The 20,785-nt window shown below is 42.8% G+C and overlaps 2 protein-coding genes across 2 annotated transcripts; one reads left to right on the top strand and one right to left on the bottom strand.

Moving 5' to 3' along the window:
- Nucleotides 1-12,351: 12,351 nt before the first annotated feature.
- Nucleotides 12,352-16,151, bottom strand: LOC136579157 (uncharacterized). The gene is made up of 3 exons (XM_066579506.1): nucleotides 15,283-16,151; nucleotides 12,831-14,781; nucleotides 12,352-12,677 (listed from the first exon to the last, which is right to left on the bottom strand). Exons 1-3 carry the CDS (start codon nucleotides 15,359-15,361, stop codon nucleotides 12,563-12,565), a joined length of 2,145 nt encoding a protein of 714 aa, XP_066435603.1. The 5' UTR covers nucleotides 15,362-16,151; the 3' UTR covers nucleotides 12,352-12,562.
- A 14-nt stretch (nucleotides 16,152-16,165) lies between these two features.
- Nucleotides 16,166-19,965, top strand: LOC136579156 (uncharacterized). The gene is made up of 3 exons (XM_066579504.1): nucleotides 16,166-17,034; nucleotides 17,536-19,486; nucleotides 19,640-19,965. The coding sequence occupies exons 1-3, from the start codon at nucleotides 16,956-16,958 to the stop codon at nucleotides 19,752-19,754; spliced, it is 2,145 nt and encodes a 714-aa protein (XP_066435601.1). The 5' UTR covers nucleotides 16,166-16,955; the 3' UTR covers nucleotides 19,755-19,965.
- The last annotated feature ends 820 nt before the right edge of the window (nucleotides 19,966-20,785 follow it).

Here is a 20,785-nt window from a genome sequence, read left to right as displayed (position 1 = left end):
TCAATATTTGTTTCTTGCTATATGTGTATAAATCATAATAAACAATTCTACTGCATATATTTTGGGCAGACATTAATCACATTATAAATTGGGGGCTGTCGGAGAGAGCTACAGTAATCTATTAACAAGGCAGGCTAGGGTGGAGTCGTCTACTTTACCGTACTTTATATTCAGGTATTGGATTGAATTTAATTCATTTGATTGCAAAAGAAATCTAAATGAATATAAATAAGTAGGAAAGAACAATTCATTACACAGACATGAAATCTAATTAATATCTTGTCTTCCTGCTGCTGTCTAGTAATTAATTGATTCTTATTAATGGCCATTCTAGGGTAGGTGCCATTATATGGTTTTATCAGTAATTGCTATGCTTTTGTCGTAAGTACAGGTGAAGCACATAAAAGTCATATGCTTCACTTGTCTTGCCGAAAAACCATGGCAAGTAGTGATAATGGAGTGTGGTTATGAGCAGTTGCTAATGGGTTAAAAATAGAGATGAGCAAATATACTCGTTTCGAGTAATTACTCGATCAAGCACCGCGATTTTCGAGTACTTCTGTACTCGGGTGAAAAGATTCGGGGGGCGCCGAGGGCGAGGGGAGGCATGGCGGAGCGGGGGGTAGCAGCGAGGAACAGGGGGGAGCTCTCTCTCTCCCTCTCCCCCCCCCACTCCCCGCTGCAACCCCCCACTCACCCACGGCACCCCCCGAATCTTTTCCCCAAGTACGGAAGTACTCAAAAATTGCGGCACTCGGGCGAAAATGGGGCGTGTCCGAGTAGGTTTGCTCATCTCTAGTTAAAAAGTTTCCATTATAAAAGAGAGTGGGTCTCATCAAGGATCCTATTATAAAACTTACTAAGACTGTGTCACTTGAGACCCCCATTTCCAACATACCCTACCGTAATAAGTGAATAATCCAATGAATGATGTTTTCTAATTTGTAATTTTAATCTTTATACTCAAACTCCCAGCTTTGCACTGGCAAACAGGTCATGTGATGTATGGAGAGGACTACTGAGGACATGTAATGGAGGGAATGAGCCTCAGACAGTGATTTGAAGAGCTACAGCTCAACATGACTATTTTCCCAAAGAATATGTTGAATATTGAGTAACACCTTGTGTAATCCTATCCAGGCAGAGCTAATATCAGCGTTTTTCTCTCAGTCTTTTATTGATCCATATACAGTTGTCGATTTCTACAATTCCAGGAGGAAGGCATGTTATTTGCTCTATCCATCAAAAATACTCAGAAAAAAAGTTAACATTTTTGCCACATAAAATGTAAACTTTAATAACTACTACTTTATCTTATAGTTAAAGAAAAAAATTAAAATGTCAATAGAAGGCAGTAGTCTTGAGCTGAATAATATAAATGTATTTGATAGGAGAAAATGTGCTGATTAAGTCATTCTTTTAGCCTCCTTGTTGTACTTCAAAGGGGTATTTCTATCTTAAACCTTCATGCTATAGTCACAGGACATACTCCCTAGTTCTGGCCTCTACTCACCAGCCTGGGTCAATACAGTGGCTGAGAGCGTCAGGATTTACATAAGCTAGCTGCACTATGCTATTTGTGTAACTCTTAGGGCTCATGTCCACGGGGAAAATAGGATTTAGGATCCGCAGCGGATCTCCCGCGCGCGGATCCGCACCCCATAGGGATGCATTGACCACCCGCGGGTACATAAATACCCGCGGATCGTCAATAAAAGTGATTTAAAAAAAAATGGAGCATGAAAAAATCTGGACCATGCTCCATTTTCATGCGGGTCTCCCGCGGGGACGGCTCCCGCGGGCTTCTATTGAAGCCTATGGAAGCCGTCCGGATCCGCGGGAGACCTAAAATAGGAATTTAAAGCATTTACTCACCCGCAGCGGACCGCGAAGCTCTGCTCTTCCTCACCGCCGCATCTCCCTTGCTTCGGCTCGGCGGATGTGCCCGGCGCATGCGCGCGGCACGTCGACGACGTGCCGGCGACGTGCCGCCGGCGTCAGGAATTCATCCGCCGGCCGAAAATGAAGATCCGGCCGTGAGGAACAGCTGACCTTCGTCGCCCGCGCCGGATAGGTAAATTCTTTTAAATTGCTATTTTCGGCGCTCATGTCCGCGGGGCAGGAGGGACCCGCTGCAGATTCTCCATGGAGAAATTGCAGCGGATCTGATTTTCCCCGTGGACATGAGGCCTTATAGAAGTCAATAGGAGTTATGCACACAGTGAGATATTCTGTTTTCATAATGAGGGAGATGTGCAAACAACATAGCTTACTGTGCTATGTTGTTTGCATAGCTCCTATTGACTTCTATGAGACTTGCAGGAACAGTGTAGTGTAGATTGCTTGGCTGTTTCCATAAGTCCTCACCACCCCAGGTTTCTGTATTCAGCTAGGCTGGGCAGTGGGGACAGGAACCAGTGATATGTGGGGGTCGCAGAAGTGGAACCTGCATCTATTAGACTTTCATGGCATATCCTGTGGATGTGTAGTACCCCAAAGTTGGGTACTCCAGCAGTTTCTGTGATAATTACAGTGTTCCATTGGGGTTAATATGATGTATGATATGTGTTAAAGATTGTGATGTTCATGAATTATGTGTTTCTGGTAATATCATCCAGCCCCTAGTGAATACTAGTCACCTAGCAACAGATAGGGCGAGTGTGTAGCCTGGTGTGTAGCCAGGTGTAGAGGTCCTGAGATTGGTGATACACTCTAAAGGCTGGGTTTAGATGACAGTATATGTAAGAGTAGAGAGTAGGCAGAGTTAGTTAGTCTAGTCCAAGAAAGCCTGAGATAGAGACTGGAGAGGAACACGGAGAAAGCGAGTGTGGTGGGAAAGAGAAAATCAAAAGTGTGAGTACTCAAGAATTGCTCAGTAGAAGAGAAAAGGGAGAGAAGAAAAGAGCAGAAGGAGATCTAAGTCAGTCATACATCGGCACAGCACTAGGAAGGAAAGCTAAGTCAGCCGGAGATAGGCACAGCTATGGAGCAAAGCTGGAAGTAAAGGCACAGAGAATAAATGTAGTTCCCTGGATCAAGCCCCTGAGAATATGCAGAAGTAATTAATGCCTGCAACTGTAATGGTTTCTACTAAAGTCATCTAATATGAACTGTATGCAACAAGTCAAGTTAACCCTTCATCTGCTCTTGAAGAATAAAGCTGTTTTAGTTTACTTTTACAAATGACTCATGGAGTCTCTCCCTACCATCAATTCCATCTACAACATCTGCACTGAGGTACCACACTTAGTACTCCAGGCAGGACAGAGGGTCTACCCCCAATTTGTGTTTAGTTATCCACTTTTTGTATTTTATTATTTTGCTCGTAAAGTGTCCCTATCCATACATGAGCTTGCATCATGACAAACTAAAATCTTCCCCTACCCGACTCCATGGGTAGCCTCCCACTGGAGTATAACCATCTTACTCTGCCCAACCCCACGGGCAGCAGGCCATTGGAATTGCCAAATTTACCACTGCATGTGGCATACCTCACCAGATAACGATTTTTCACGTTTAGGTGAGAAGTAAAGCTACCATTGACTACCACCTCATTCCCTGCTTCTCATCCCCCGATAGTTGGTCTGCTCAAAGCAGATGTGCCATGAAAGTATCAAATGCTTACGCCGCTTTAGAGGATATGATACACCTGACAGCACTTATCATACTATTTGTATAAAACCAGTCAATTAATACTCATTGTGTATATACAGTTGTGTATAATAGTTGGCAATCATTACTTCAAGAGTAGTGTACAATGCATGTTGGTAATGAAAGCAAATTATGTTTTTTTGTTTTTGTTTATACTTTGCAACATACAATGTTGGTCTAGAGTTTCAAGATTAATAAATAATTATTATGTATCCTTTACAATAACTTAAATATCCTGTATATTTGTTTTTATGGAGAATCCTGCTCCAGGGTCACTACTGTACTTTTATTATATACAATTGTGAGAGAAACTATAATGTTTGCTGTACTCCATCTCTTCTCTCTTCCACTTTGTGATTTGTACTTGACACGTATTCAGATATCTTAACACATGAATAGCAACAGAGGTCTGCAAGACTGTTTAAAAGGCCATTTACAAAGGCCTTACAAAGAACAGCTGCAAGTTACCTTCGCTTACAAAAGTGTGTACTGCGCCTGACCTTCACAAGACGAGGACCTGATTAAAACTGGACTTAAGTCTTAGATGAATGTATATGTGTGTGTGTATATATATATATATATATATATATATATATATATATGCATTCAACCATATAATCCTTAAATTAAGTAAGCTCAGGTAACTGATTAATGATTGCTTAACACATTCAGCATACAACTGAACATGCTAAGTTTCAGTAACCAATAATAAAGAATCGTAACACGTTATGCATAAGTCAGATACCTTCTAGCTTGTTTTCAATGCTTGTCTAAAAGAAATATAATAACTTGTGCTTGTTAACAAATAAACAGAATCAGTCTTGATTACACAGTGCTGTGTGACCTGTCAGTGATTCTCTGAGCATCTCGTACTTAATCCTTGATTTGAAACACAAGAATATACCTGTAGCACTACACTGCGCTAATACAATATGCTAAATAAAAGTGTCATATACTGTTTTATCGTCCATTGTATTATTTAACATAGAATCATTTAATTGAAACTCTGCATTAATATATGATGTATATATCCTTTTTGTTTTGTGGAACAAAGATATTTCTACCAACAGATGACTTATATTGTTATCAAAAAAGTACTTTCTGCACAATAATATTAAAGAGCATCTGCCAATTAAAAGTGTTCTTTACACTAGTGCATCTATAATATCCATAAGCCCAATTTCACATGACCATATTATGGATACATTCATGTGCCCATAATACGTACCTATGTCCTTGCCCGACTGCGGAGGGATCCATAGAAAAAAGGAGCTTGTGGCATCGTATATCGGTGCCAAATAAACCAATAGATTTTATTTCTCCATGCCAAAAGATACAAGCTATGTTTCAACCCTCTGGGTCTTTGTCAAGCTTTGTGGGGGGTATCTATGATGCTCCGAGTTTCGCTAATAAATCTTGTGGTTGGGCCAAGACATATGTCCATATACAGACATTTGAATGTGTCCATAATACACACGTGTGAATTTGGGCTTAGAGTTCCTTGAGATACCCTTTTTCTGGGATTTTTTAAGCTTGTAAAAAATAGCATGATTTTCTTTGAAATGTACAAGAGAGCTGACTGCACTGTTTTCTGATGAAAAAAAATACTGAAAAAAACAGTAAGAGATTTGGCTGTTTTCCTTGAGATCCTTTGTGTGAAATTACCTTTATTCAGGAAAAACAGTGGGTGCCCTATATCACTATTCATCCTGGGAATGTATGACCTTTGTGAATAGCGTATGTCCATACATAGTCTCATACTGATTGGAGTATGTAGCATGTCCTGTGACAATGGGAATTGGAACACCCAATGTCACTTTACTTATACATTTACAGGGACTATAACAGAGAAACTACAATATATCAGATAGAAAGGAGTCAGCTCACCCATTCTTCTTAATTCAATTCAGCCACTTCAATTCACAGAAGTGTCAGATTACCCATGGACAGTAATAGTTCTAATACTCCGCACTCCATGAATAAAAGAAAAGAAAATGTATTTAGAATGCCAAAAAACGACAGATATGGAGGAAAAAAACATAAGAGGACAAAGAAAATACCCAGCTCGCAACAAGAAAACCTGATTGATAATTTATCCTGTAATGTTAATGAACATCTTATAAGTATACTATGTAGACGATTGGGTTTTGTATCAATAGAGAATTTTAAAACCTTTTTTCATCTCTCAAGGATGTTAATAGATTTGCTCAACTTTTAACCTTCTGCAGACATTATTTTGTTCAACTGAGAGAAATGAAGTAAAAAAGAATACATCATGAGAAACAAATAATGGATTTGTGTATTTGAATTTTCAAGAACAAGAGTCATTGTTGAGATTATGAGAGTTAGAATGTAAAGGTAATCTACAGAAGTATGGTCGCTTCCATAAAATAAATTTCAATATGTGGAATCCATCCAGTAAATGCAAGGGTGGAAGTAATTAATCATTTTCAGGCCTTATTCACACAAGCGTTTTCTGGCAGCTTAGCTCCGCCCCCGTCCCGCCCCCTCTCAATGCAAACGCTAAAGTGGAGGAGAGAAGCAGAGAGCTGGTGAGGGGAAGGAAAGGGGGGAACTGTTCAGATGGAAGCGTATATCGGCCGGCTGTGAAAAAGCTGGTCGATGTATGCTCGTGTAAGTAAGCTCTAAAGAATTAAATAGGAAGTAAAAGATAAAAATGAATTCGGTTTTTGGAGAATCACAAATATATATATATATATATACATATATACATATATATATATATATATATATATATATATATATAATAAACACTTAACCAAATGAGTTCTACCAATGTGGTACCAAACCAGACCACATACCTGAGCATTTTAAAGAATATCAATATTCCCCATATATAAATATTTTGTGTGTGTGTATATATATATATATATATATATATATATATATATATATATATATCTTGTATTTAATTGGAAAACCCCAAAAGATTCTCTTTTGAGTATCTTGCATCTCAACTGGTTTCATTTTGTTGTTTTTAACTTTATTAAATCGAAGTACAAAAAACTATTGCCTTTGCTGTTACGTGTTTGTATAAAGTGACCACTCCATGTTCCCTTTCTGAATGTTCCTAATGTGTTCCGATATCCTATTGTGGAATTTCCTAGAAGTACATCCCACATACAATAGATCGCAATCTGTGCATAATATGACATAAATAATTCCTGCAGTTTTGCAATTAATAAAGCTTTGTATTTTGAATTTTTTATTTTTATCTGAATTGAAAAATTCTTTGTTTCTGTTAGATGTATGTTTGCAGCAGCCACAGCGGGATCTGCATAGTTGAAGAAACCATTATTGTTTCTAATTAGTGTGTAGACTTGTACTAGAAAGGAGGCTGGCAGATACTTGGTTGCCTATTAGAAATGAGCGAGCACCAAAATGCTCGGGTGCTCGTTACTCGGGACGAAATTATCGCGATGCTCGAGGGTTCGTTTCGAGTAACGAACCCCATTGAAGTCAATGGGCGACTCGAGCATTTTTGTATGGGACCTATGCTCCGCTAAGGTTTTCATTTGTGAAAATCTGGGCAATTCAAGAAAGTGATGGGAACGGCACAGCAACGGATAGGGCAGGCGAGGGGCTACATGTTGGGCTGCATCTCAAGTTCCCAGGTCCCACTATTAAACCACAATAGCGGCAAGAGTGCCCCCCCCTCCCAACAACTTTTACTTCTGAAAAGCCCTCATTAGCAATGCATACCTTAGCTAAGCACCACACTACCTCCAACAAAGCACAATCACTGCCTGCATGACACTCTGCTGCCACTTCTCCTGTGTTACATGCTGCAAACCCCCCCCCCCCCCGCACGACGCAGTGTCCACAGCGCACACCAAAGTGTCCCTGCGCAGCCTTCAGCTGCACTCATGCCACACCACCCTCATGTCTATTTAGAAGTGCGTCTGCCATGAGGAGGAACCGCAGGCACACACTGCAGAGGGTTGGCACGGCTAGGCAGCGACCCTCTTTAAAAGGGGCGGGGCGATAGCCCACAATGCTGTACAGAAGCAATGAGAAATATAATCCTGTGCCACCGCCATCAGGAGCTGCACACGTGGGCATAGCAATGGGGAACCTATGTGCCACACACTATTCATTCTGTCAACGTGTCTGCATGCCCCAGTCAGACCGCGGTTTTTTATAAATAGTCACAGGCAGGTACAACTCCGCAATGGGAATTCTGTGTGCACCCACAGCATGGGTGGCTCCCTGGAACCCACCGGCTGTACATAAATGTATCCCATTGCAGTGCCCATCACAGCTGAGGTAACGTCCGATTAAATGCAGGTGGGCGTCGGCCCACACTGCATGCCACAGTCACACTGGGGTTCTTTAGAAGTGGACACATGCAGTTACAACTCCCTGTGGACCCACAGCATGGGTGGGTGCCAGGAAGCCACCGACGGTACATAAATATATCCCATTGCATTGCCCATCGCAGCTGAGGTAATATCATGTTTAATGCAGGTAGGCTTTGGCCCACACTGCATGCCCCAGTCAGACTGGGGTTCTTTAGAAGTGGACACATGCAGTTACAACTCCCTGTGGACCCACAGCATGGGTGGGTGCCAGAAAGCCACTGGTGGTACATAAATATATCCCATTGCATTGCCCATCACAGCTGAGGTAATGTCATGTTAAATGCAGGTGGGCTTCGGCCCACACTGCATGCCCCAGTCAGACTGGGGTTCTTTAGAAGTAGACACATGCAGTTACAACTCCCTGTGGACCCACAGCATGGGTGGCTCCCTGGAACCCACCGGCGGTACATAAATATATCCCATTGCAGTGCCCAGCACAGCTGATGTAACGTCAGCTTTAATGCAGGTGGGCAAAAAATTAATTGGATTACACTGTAGGCGAGGGCCCCAAAAAATTGGTGTACCAACAGTACTAATGTACGTCAGAAAAATTTCCCATGCCCAACCAAGAGGGCAGGTGAAACCCATTAATCACTTTGGTTAATGTGGCTTAATTTGTAACTAGGCCTGGAGGCAGCCCAGTTAAAATAAAAATTGGTTCAGGTGCAAGTTTCAACGCTTTAATGAGCATTGAAACGTATAAAAATTGTTTACAAAAATTATATGACTGAGCCTTGTGGGCCTAAGAAAAATTGCCCGTTCGGCGTGATTACGTGAGGTTTCAGGAGGAGGAGCAGGAGGAGGAGGATGAATATTATACACAGATTGATGAAGCTAAAAGGTCCACGTTTTTGATGGTGATAGAGAACAATGCTTCCGTCCGCGGGTGCAGCCTACGTATTGTTTAGGTATCGCTGCTGTCCGCTGGTGGAGAAGAGAATCTGGGGAAATCCAGGCTTTGTTCATCTTGATGAGTGTAAGCCTGTCGGCACTGTCGGTTGACAGGCGGGTACGCTTATCCGTGATGATTCGCCCAGCCGCACTAAACACCCTCTCTGACAAGACGCTAGCCGCAGGACAAGCAAGCACCTTCAGGGCATACAGCGCGAGTTCAGGCCACGTGTCCAGCTTCGACACCCAGTAGTTGTAGGGGGCAGAGGCATCACGGAGGATGGTCGTGCGATCGGCTATGTACTCCCTCACCATCCTTTTACAGTGCTCCCGCCGACTCAGCCTTGACTGGGGAGCGGTGACACAGTCTTGCTGGGGAGCCAGAAAGCTATCAAAGGCCTTAGAGAGTGTTCCCCTGCCTGTGCTGTACATGCTGCCTGATCTCTGCGCCTCCCCTGCTACCTGGCCCACGGAACTGCGCCTTCGGCCACTAGCGCTGTCGGATGGGAATTTTACCATCAGTTTGTCCGCCAGGGTCCTGTGGTATAGCATCACTCTCGAACCCCTTTTCTCTTCGGGTATGAGAGTGGAAAGGTTCTCCTTATACCGTGGGTCGAGCAGTGTGTACACCCATTAACCTGTAGCGGCCAGAATGCGTGTAACGCGAGGGTCACGAGAAAGGCATCCTAACATGAAGTCAGCCATGTGTGCCAGGGTACCTGTATGCAACACATGGCTGCCGTCACTAGGAAGATCACTTTCAGGATCCTCCTCCTCCTCAGGCCATACACGCTGAAAGGATGACAGGCAATAGCATCGGTACCCTCAGCAGTGGGCCAAGCTGTCTCTTCCCCCTCCTCCTCATGCTCCTCCTCCTCCTCATTCTCCTCCTCCTCCTCCTAGTCCTCCTCCTCCTCATCCTCCTCATGCTCCTCCTCCTCCTCAACGCGCTGAGATATAGACAGGAGGGTGCTCTGACTATCCAGCGACATACTGTCTTCCCCCGCCTCTGTTTCCGAGCGCAAAGCGTCTGCCTTTATGCTTTGCAGGGAACTTCTCAAGAGGCATAGCAGAGGAATGGTGACGCTAATGATTGCAGCATCGCCGCTCACGCTAGTAGTATACGTACACACCTTATGTCAAGCCGCCCACTTTTGGAAAGTGACAGGTGCCACGCCCCTTTCCCAGGACCTTTGACCCTCCAGCCCTTCGTCACAGCAGCTGTCCGCCTGTGACGTGTATCAGGGGCCCCCACCCGTATTCTAAGCCTGTGACGCATCACGAGACACACTTTAGAATACAGTGTGTGTCATGATAATCATGGGCTTTTTTATATGTATAGTTTTGTCTTGGTTGTTATTTACCAACCAGCTCGACTTATGAGTATAATGGGTTAATATATAGAATGCATTTCAAGCCGCTAACAGATTTTTTCAGCACCGCAACCCGTCAGCCTAGACATCTGTTATCTACCATGCAAATCATCCCCTATGAATGGGTTATTATATGTACCATTCATGTAATCCGCAACGAATGGGTTATTAAGTTTATAGGATGAGCTAATGTTAAGTGTAGCCTGCTAGGTTAACCTGCTGTTATATATCAATCATGTAAATAAAGAAGTTAATATATTGAAAGAAAAAACAGACTAATGTATAGTTTTATAAAAGCTTTATTGAGAGCGCCGAATATATAAACTTGCGCTGTAAGAAAGAAAAAAAAATATAGAATATAGTTATTACATAAAGGAATGCATAAGAATGATTACATAGATGTGTATAACACTGTATAATGTTAAAAGAAATATAGTTACATTTTTACAATCTTTTACAAAGGTAGCCACGACATGGGGAGCACTGGTGTCAGTCGCTTTTTTGGCAATAGGCTCCCCTGGGTTATTCCGTGTGGAGATGGGGAGAAAGTCAGGATTTTGTTTTTGGGGGTACCAGTCGCAAAGCCGGGAGCCGAGCCTGTTTTCAAATCCTGGAGAATTTCTCTAGTACTGTGGCTGCCAATGACCGTAGAAGGCATATTAACTTCGGCCAACGCTCGCATAAAAATGTCCCAGCCCAGAGGGTGATTTTTCTTGGTAGCGCTACGGCTCTGCGTAGCATGGCGGATCAAGTCCAAAATGTTTGACCCAGTAACCGGATCACCTTTATAAACAAACTCGTCGCGCAAATTCCACGATGTAATATCAGCATTCTGCGACAGTCTGTTTAGCAAAAGCTCAGCATTTTTTTTGAACCGTGGATTGACATGGCTCACAATTTCATGAATAGTATTTCTATTATCAGGAGATGTATTTGACACTTGCTGATGATCAGCGCCACCCGAGGTTACGAGGTTTAAAGTTGTTAGCTCTTTTGAGTCCTGTTTAGCGTGTACCAAGTATCTTTGTAAAACATCTGTGTATTTTTTAATTTTCACATCATCAGGAATGTCACTACGTTGTAAAATCGAGCTAATTTCATCATCAAGGCGATGTATAGTCGTCTGTCGTATGCTCGGAGTCGTTGTAGCGGATTGTCTTATCTTGTTAAGTTCGTGTTTAGGGACCAAGTACATTTTCTCTGCATGGTCCATTATCGATTGGCAAGCAGACTCGTAATTATTGGGATTGCAAAACCCAAGAGCGATCCTATAAAACCGCCGGCCTGATTCACTATACGCTTCTTTTTCTTAATGGCCAGTGTTTTATCACCCAGGCGCCTTATAGCACTTCGCCATTTTTTTAGTATCTTTTTCTGACGCGGTTTCAGAGGTATCCGACCTTTTAAAATATTTAATGCGATCTCAGCTATGGCTGTAATCAGATCGCTGCTCGCGTCGCGTAAAATAGATTTTCTTACGGCCGGTTTCGCTTTCACTAGGCTTTTTAAGAGAGCCCAATTACGACGAATTCTCTCAGACATCCTGTCGGACCAATGCGCTCAGAATAAAATAAGTCGCGAAAAAGACAAACTCACTTTTTAGAAGCATTTTTCTTGGGGATGTACACAGCTGGTAAAGCAGGAGGAAACAAACCCGTTCTCAAACGGTGCTCCTCGGGTGTGTTGGCTCTTAAGTCAACTAGCAGATATCCGTAAGGAGCACTCGTGGCATCCTCAAAAGCTTCTAAGAAGAAGCGCGTCTGACCCGGATACATCTGTCTAGCCAGCGTGACAATTTGAAGCCGGTCACGCCGATTTTTAAACAGTACAATATAATTACTGTTAAGGCTGATAGTGCGGCTCTTTTTACCTTGACAAAATATGTTCTGTACAAGGTACAAAATGCTCAGATTTCTGTGGTGTACATACTTGGTAAACGCTTTCTCTATTTCATTGTTCTCGTTGGCACTCTCCATGAGATCATCAACAACGGTCAAATTTACCTTATCAGGCGGGAATAAGTCATCATCTATAAAAGTCTGAGGTAGTCCTGCTATAAATCTAATGTTGGAAAAAGAGGCGGAAAGTTCATCATAAAGCGGTTGCCAACACGAATGAAAAAACACAATGTTAGCGGGGATATGAGATATATGCGTTGCAGAGTTAAGTAACAATTGCTTAACAAAGTAACTTTTCCCAGAGTTAGACGGACCGGCTAAAATACAAGAGAAGGGGTGTTGCAATCGTGTGTCCATCATACAACCGTTAACACTGTGATGTTATAGTGTGAATTCGTCTAATAGTCGTCTCCTCACACGATCTTGCGGATTGCGTGGCGTTAATGCTGAGCTGATCCGGTAGTACGTATTCCTTACAGATCCTAGTTAGGAGAAGAAGCAGTTATCTCCGACATATAATTACACCAACACGCCACAAAATCAAACAATATTACGGGTTTGCATGTCTGGGTGTATTTGCTTACTTTATGATCTAATAACCGTAAGGGAGAGTGGTAAAATCATCTAGTAGATACCTCTTTGTATAAACACACCTCTGTGTTTTTTGTAGCGGCCTTGTTTCGATATCCCAATACTTTTTATCTCTCACAAAGCCTGGCTGCTCTACGGTGATGGTCTTTTGTGTTTCAGGGTCGCTGTTACGTTGATAATCCAGAACCAGATCTTTCAGACTGTCAAAATTTACGACCTGAGTGGCTGACGTATTTAAAGTTATACCTTTAACTTTTAACACTGTTTTACCAGTGTTCAACTTGTACCCGTAGGTTTTGGGACCAGCAGATACAAACTCTGTTATGTGTGTATCATCGGGGATCTCGCTGGTCAATTCCCCCAGATAGTCGCCTAACGGCGGGTTCCAATCGCCTTCACGCTGTACAAACATGACAGAGTCTGTGTCATGATAAAGGCATCGTTCCTGCAGTCTATCCAGAAGAGAGTAGAGCTCTAGGCGTGCGTAGGCTGTTGTAAAACAAGCTATAAAGATGTTTGTGTTTTTGTTGACCGTGTGATGCTCTTTGGCGTATTTCCACGTGACATTGGCTGTTTCGTCATCAATGAAATTTAGACCTGAAATTTCGTACTGTGGTAGAAACACATACTCAAAGAGTTTATCAGGGTCAGTCACGATGTTGGTACACGGAAGGTTTGATTTCTGCGCAAACTTTCCCCACAAGGAGTTTAAGAAAAGCTTGGAGATTTGGCGTTTAGCAGGGTTTACGCCTATTTCCTCCTTACGCAATTGAACACCTTCTTTTTGAAGAAAGGAGTCAATATACGCATTTTTCTTATCATCGTCCGTGCACCAACTCGGGAAGCCTGAAGCCTCCTGCTTATCCCTAAGATGCAACTCGATGTAAGACGCGAATAGATTATCCGATGTTTCTGGAAAGTGCCAGATTTCGTAGGTGTGTGCTATCCTGTAACCTTTCTCTACAGCCATCTCGAGTTCTATCGTACACCAAGTGCCAACGATAGACCTCTCTTCATCAGTATGACTACAGGGATCGCTCAGTGAATTTAAAGCGCAAGTGTAACACAGCGGAAACATCAACTTATGATTCATTTTCACCGGTAGCACCGGGAAAAATAAATCGCGAGGCGGGTACACTTTAACTTTTGCGATACCAAAGTAATTTTTGATGTAAGTAAAATCTTCATAAATAATCGTCGGGTGACCTATAGGGTACGTCTTTGTTTTGTTGATGAAAGGATATAGACTAGTGAAATCATAATAATTTATCGTCTCGCCATCGGCCAGCCTGTGATATAGCTTTATCGCGTTAGTTCGACCGCCGTAAAGAGCGTCACGCGGCTCTAGCGGTACTGGGAACTGCATTTTAAGAAGAAAAGCCTGAAGGTCTGAATTGGTCTCAATCATTTCACGCCATTCATGCTCCCATAAGACGCGTAAAGTGTACCCCTGCTGTTGTAAATAGCGCATTTTAGCTAAAGATGCCTGGTATAGTTGGCTGTATGTCGTTTTTGTGACGTTATTTTGCGCGTTTGCGCTAAAACAGACGCCACAGCCGTGAAAAAAACAGCCATTAAACTCGAAAGCGATATGGCGCCCGTCAACATACGCGTAACCGTCTAAATAATAGTTGCCGACCTTTTTTTCGCCGCCTCTCAGCGCGTGCTGTATGACTATGTTTTCACTGTGAGACACGTACATCAACCACTGAATAGCTGGCGTTGAGTACCTTTTTTTGGCCTTATGATAATTATCAGAGGGCACAACAGCTATAGTGTCTTTAGGTAAGAACTTAAACCTGTATATAGCCATACAGACAGACGCGAGAGTGATGTGTTGGAACGGGTCAACGCAATAAGTCACAGTAACGTTTTTCCTTTTTTCTGTACAATACCTTCTAACCTTTTTCTTGGCCATGTCCATTATCCGGTCTCTATAACGCTCACAGGATTTCCGCAATACTTCAACATCCTGCTTACAATAGGCCTTCAACTCTGCATTAAAATCAAAAGTACAATCCTTTTGCGATTCATACCACTCCATGAACTCTTTTCGGTCATCAGGCATCATATACTCTGGGCCGTAATATTTAGCATCAGGTATGGGGCCGACATAATTCTGGTTTTCTTTAGTATTGAAAAAGTGAGGGAAATGTCCCTTGCCCCCTGAAAAACCCATAGCCTGAGGCAGCTTGCTAAGCTTCATGGGAATGAAGTTAAGCGAGTCTATGAACCGCAAGTTCATCGACGGTACCGTCACACACAGAAGGCGGCCGCCTTGAGTGATCATATCTATTTGAATCTTCTCAATTATCAATTGTTTGACTATGAAATACGAATCATATCGCCCGGCATTGTGGGCAATAAATGTGCAATCTTCAAAAGCGCCGCTGAGAAAAAAATTAACAAAATCGCGAGTACAAAAATCGCCCTTAAACTCCCAAGACACTGACCCGTGCAGCGGGGTGGCAAAAATAAAATTTGGAATGTGTTTACCTGTATCCTGTTGGCACTCAAAGTCGTAGATAATATACGTCGACGCATCTTCATCTGGTCCCCCTTGGTAAGGCTGCATGTAACACTCATGTTTGTCAAATTTCACCACGTTGGCTTTACAGATGTTACAGCGGAGCCCCTTGCATTCGTGAGGCTCAGAGCCTTTAACCACATAGCGGTAACAACTATCACAAAAGATTTTAGTCTTGCAAAACGCTTTATTCGCCGCAGCAAGGACCCTGTGTCGGTCTAAACAATCGGATGAGCGACAAAACACGCGACAACTGGAACAACGGTATATCGATTCTGCGGTCTCGACACACGATTCTGATTGACAAGCCTTGCAAAAATACTGACACGAGTGATTATTTTTGTGGTGGAAAACAGAACTACAATGATCACAAAAGTAATTTGCACCGATAAAGGCTTTTATATTCGTAATCCCGTAATAATGATCATCATGGTGAAGAATGTATACAACATTCCCACCAGATGTTTTGCCGGTGTGAAAATAACGCCAATCACCGCGATTGTGGTATAAAACCCTTATGGTTATCCCCAGGTGTTTCTCGAATGCCTCGATATCGCTAAAACTCACTAACTGATTGTCGGGAATGTCCAATTCGCGATGTAATTCTCTAGCACGCGCCAATAAAACACTATCATCGGGAGACCCCTTCTCTAACAGTGCGAATAGGCTGGCGGCTAAGCAGAGGTTAGAGTCGTAATTGTTAAAATCAAACAGCCAGCGTTTTTTCTGCTTGATGATCTGTGTGTAAAGTATTGATTTTAACCGTCTGCGATGTCTTCCACCGCCGCGCCTATTCCGCACTATTAGCACTCTGAGAGTCAGAAATTCACCAGCTAAACACTCCGCGGAGTGTTTAGCTGGTGAATTTCTGACTCTCAGAGTGCTAATAGTGCGGAATAGGCGCGGCGGTGGAAGACATCGCAGACGGTTAAAATCAATACTTTACACACAGATCATCAAGCAGAAAAAACGCTGGCTGTTTGATTTTAACAATTACGACTCTAACCTCTGCTTAGCCGCCAGCCTATTCGCACTGTTAGAGAAGGGGTCTCCCGATGATAGTGTTTTATTGGCGCGTGCTAGAGAATTACATCGCGAATTGGACATTCCCGACAATCAGTTAGTGAGTTTTAGCGATATCGAGGCATTCGAGAAACACCTGGGGATAACCATAAGGGTTTTATACCACAATCGCGGTGATTGGCGTTATTTTCACACCGGCAAAACATCTGGTGGGAATGTTGTATACATTCTTCACCATGATGATCATTATTACGGGATTACGAATATAAAAGCCTTTATCGGTGCAAATTACTTTTGTGATCATTGTAGTTCTGTTTTCCACCACAAAAATAATCACTCGTGTCAGTATTTTTGCAAGGCTTGTCAATCAGAATCGTGTGTCGAGACCGCAGAATCGATATACCGTTGTTCCAGTTGTCGCGTGTTTTGTCGCTCATCCGATTGTTTAGACCGACACAGGGTCCTTGCTGCGGCGAATAAAGCGTTTTGCAAGACTAAAATCTTTTGTGATAGTTGTTACCGCTATGTGGTTAAAGGCTCTGAGCCTCACGAATGCAAGGGGCTCCGCTGTAACATCTGTAAAGCCAACGTGGTGAAATTTGACAAACATGAGTGTTACATGCAGCCTTACCAAGGGGGACCAGATGAAGATGCGTCGACGTATATTATCTACGACTTTGAGTGCCAACAGGATACAGGTAAACACATTCCAAATTTTATTTTTGCCACCCCGCTGCACGGGTCAGTGTCTTGGGAGTTTAAGGGCGATTTTTGTACTCGCGATTTTGTTAATTTTTTTCTCAGCGGCGCTTTTGAAGATTGCACATTTATTGCCCACAATGCCGGGCGATATGATTCGTATTTCATAGTCAAACAATTGATAATTGAGAAGATTCAAATAGATATGATCACTCAAGGCGGCCGCCTTCTGTGTGTGACGGTACCGTCGATGAACTTGCGGTTCATAGACTCGCTTAACTTCATTCCCATGAAGCTTAGCAAGCTGCCTCAGGCTATGGGTTTTTCAGGGGGCAAGGGACATTTCCCTCACTTTTTCAATACTAAAGAAAACCAGAATTATGTCGGCCCCATACCTGATGCTAAATATTACGGCCCAGAGTATATGATGCCTGATGACCGAAAAGAGTTCATGGAGTGGTATGAATCGCAAAAGGATTGTACTTTTGATTTTAATGCAGAGTTGAAGGCCTATTGTAAGCAGGATGTTGAAGTATTGCGGAAATCCTGTGAGCGTTATAGAGACCGGATAATGGACATGGCCAAGAAAAAGGTTAGAAGGTATTGTACAGAAAAAAGGAAAAACGTTACTGTGACTTATTGCGTTGACCCGTTCCAACACATCACTCTCGCGTCTGTCTGTATGGCTATATACAGGTTTAAGTTCTTACCTAAAGACACTATAGCTGTTGTGCCCTCTGATAATTATCATAAGGCCAAAAAAAGGTACTCAACGCCAGCTATTCAGTGGTTGATGTACGTGTCTCACAGTGAAAACATAGTCATACAGCACGCGCTGAGAGGCGGCGAAAAAAAGGTCGGCAACTATTATTTAGACGGTTACGCGTATGTTGACGGGCGCCATATCGCTTTCGAGTTTAATGGCTGTTTTTTTCACGGCTGTGGCGTCTGTTTTAGCGCAAACGCGCAAAATAACGTCACAAAAACGACATACAGCCAACTATACCAGGCATCTTTAGCTAAAATGCGCTATTTACAACAGCAGGGGTACACTTTACGCGTCTTATGGGAGCATGAATGGCGTGAAATGATTGAGACCAATTCAGACCTTCAGGCTTTTCTTCTTAAAATGCAGTTCCCAGTACCGCTAGAGCCGCGTGACGCTCTTTACGGCGGTCGAACTAACGCGATAAAGCTATATCACAGGCTGGCCGATGGCGAGACGATAAATTATTATGATTTCACTAGTCTATATCCTTTCATCAACAAAACAAAGACGTACCCTATAGGTCACCCGACGATTATTTATGAAGATTTTACTTACATCAAAAATTACTTTGGTATCGCAAAAGTTAAAGTGTACCCGCCTCGCGATTTATTTTTCCCGGTGCTACCGGTGAAAATGAATCATAAGTTGATGTTTCCGCTGTGTTACACTTGCGCTTTAAATTCACTGAGCGATCCCTGTAGTCATACTGATGAAGAGAGGTCTATCGTTGGCACTTGGTGTACGATAGAACTCGAGATGGCTGTAGAGAAAGGTTACAGGATAGCACACACCTACGAAATCTGGCACTTTCCAGAAACATCGGATAATCTATTCGCGTCTTACATCGAGTTGCATCTTAGGGATAAGCAGGAGGCTTCAGGCTTCCCGAGTTGGTGCACGGACGATGATAAGAAAAATGCGTATATTGACTCCTTTCTTCAAAAAGAAGGTGTTCAATTGCGTAAGGAGGAAATAGGCGTAAACCCTGCTAAACGCCAAATCTCCAAGCTTTTCTTAAACTCCTTGTGGGGAAAGTTTGCGCAGAAATCAAACCTTCCGTGTACCAACATCGTGACTGACCCTGATAAACTCTTTGAGTATGTGTTTCTACCACAGTACGAAATTTCAGGTCTAAATTTCATTGATGACGAAACAGCCAATGTCACGTGGAAATACGCCAAAGAGCATCACACGGTCAACAAAAACACAAACATCTTTATAGCTTGTTTTACAACAGCCTACGCACGCCTAGAGCTCTACTCTCTTCTGGATAGACTGCAGGAACGATGCCTTTATCATGACACAGACTCTGTCATGTTTGTACAGCGTGAAGGCGATTGGAACCCGCCGTTAGGCGACTATCTGGGGGAATTGACCAGCGAGATCCCCGATGATACACACATAACAGAGTTTGTATCTGCTGGTCCCAAAACCTACGGGTACAAGTTGAACACTGGTAAAACAGTGTTAAAAGTTAAAGGTATAACTTTAAATACGTCAGCCACTCAGGTCGTAAATTTTGACAGTCTGAAAGATCTGGTTCTGGATTATCAACGTAACAGCGACCCTGAAACACAAAAGACCATCACCGTAGAGCAGCCAGGCTTTGTGAGAGATAAAAAGTATTGGGATATCGAAACAAGGCCGCTACAAAAAACACAGAGGTGTGTTTATACAAAGAGGTATCTACTAGATGATTTTACCACTCTCCCTTACGGTTATTAGATCATAAAGTAAGCAAATACACCCAGACATGCAAACCCGTAATATTGTTTGATTTTGTGGCGTGTTGGCGTAATTATATGTCGGAGATAACTGCTTCTTCTCCTAACTAGGATCTGTAAGGAATACGTACTACCGGATCAGCTCAGCATTAACGCCACGCAATCCGCAAGATCGTGTGAGGAGACGACTATTAGACGAATTCACACTATAACATCACAGTGTTAACGGTTGTATGATGGACACACGATTGCAACACCCCTTCTCTTGTATTTTAGCCGGTCCGTCTAACTCTGGGAAAAGTTACTTTGTTAAGCAATTGTTACTTAACTCTGCAACGCATATATCTCATATCCCCGCTAACATTGTGTTTTTTCATTCGTGTTGGCAACCGCTTTATGATGAACTTTCCGCCTCTTTTTCCAACATTAGATTTATAGCAGGACTACCTCAGACTTTTATAGATGATGACTTATTCCCGCCTGATAAGGTAAATTTGACCGTTGTTGATGATCTCATGGAGAGTGCCAACGAGAACAATGAAATAGAGAAAGCGTTTACCAAGTATGTACACCACAGAAATCTGAGCATTTTGTACCTTGTACAGAACATATTTTGTCAAGGTAAAAAGAGCCGCACTATCAGCCTTAACAGTAATTATATTGTACTGTTTAAAAATCGGCGTGACCGGCTTCAAATTGTCACGCTGGCTAGACAGATGTATCCGGGTCAGACGCGCTTCTTCTTAGAAGCTTTTGAGGATGCCACGAGTGCTCCTTACGGATATCTGCTAGTTGACTTAAGAGCCAACACACCCGAGGAGCACCGTTTGAGAACGGGTTTGTTTCCTCCTGCTTTACCAGCTGTGTACATCCCCAAGAAAAATGCTTCTAAAAAGTGAGTTTGTCTTTTTCGCGACTTATTTTATTCTGAGCGCATTGGTCCGACAGGATGTCTGAGAGAATTCGTCGTAATTGGGCTCTCTTAAAAAGCCTAGTGAAAGCGAAACCGGCCGTAAGAAAATCTATTTTACGCGACGCGAGCAGCGATCTGATTACAGCCATAGCTGAGATCGCATTAAATATTTTAAAAGGTCGGATACCTCTGAAACCGCGTCAGAAAAAGATACTAAAAAAATGGCGAAGTGCTATAAGGCGCCTGGGTGATAAAACACTGGCCATTAAGAAAAAGAAGCGTATAGTGAATCAGGCCGGCGGTTTTATAGGATCGCTCTTGGGTTTTGCAATCCCAATAATTAC

Source organism: Eleutherodactylus coqui, chromosome 9 (assembly GCF_035609145.1).
Source record: "Eleutherodactylus coqui strain aEleCoq1 chromosome 9, aEleCoq1.hap1, whole genome shotgun sequence".
Classification (NCBI taxonomy): domain Eukaryota; kingdom Metazoa; phylum Chordata; class Amphibia; order Anura; family Eleutherodactylidae; genus Eleutherodactylus; species Eleutherodactylus coqui.
This window is presented reverse-complemented; position numbering and strand designations above follow the sequence as displayed.

Excerpts from the sequence above, each read along its gene's own strand:
- LOC136579157 (XM_066579506.1), bottom strand. The coding sequence starts at position 15,361 with ATGCAGCCTTACCAAGGGGGACCAGATGAAGATGCGTCGACGTATATT. Across the intron at positions 14,782-15,282 it reads TGAGTGCCAACAGGATACAG|AGTTGAAGGCCTATTGTAAG; the intron begins GTAAACACATTC and ends ATTTTAATGCAG. Across the intron at positions 12,678-12,830 it reads AGGTGTGTTTATACAAAGAG|GATCTGTAAGGAATACGTAC; the intron begins GTATCTACTAGA and ends TCTCCTAACTAG.
- LOC136579156 (XM_066579504.1), top strand. The coding sequence starts at position 16,956 with ATGCAGCCTTACCAAGGGGGACCAGATGAAGATGCGTCGACGTATATT. Across the intron at positions 17,035-17,535 it reads TGAGTGCCAACAGGATACAG|AGTTGAAGGCCTATTGTAAG; the intron begins GTAAACACATTC and ends ATTTTAATGCAG. Across the intron at positions 19,487-19,639 it reads AGGTGTGTTTATACAAAGAG|GATCTGTAAGGAATACGTAC; the intron begins GTATCTACTAGA and ends TCTCCTAACTAG.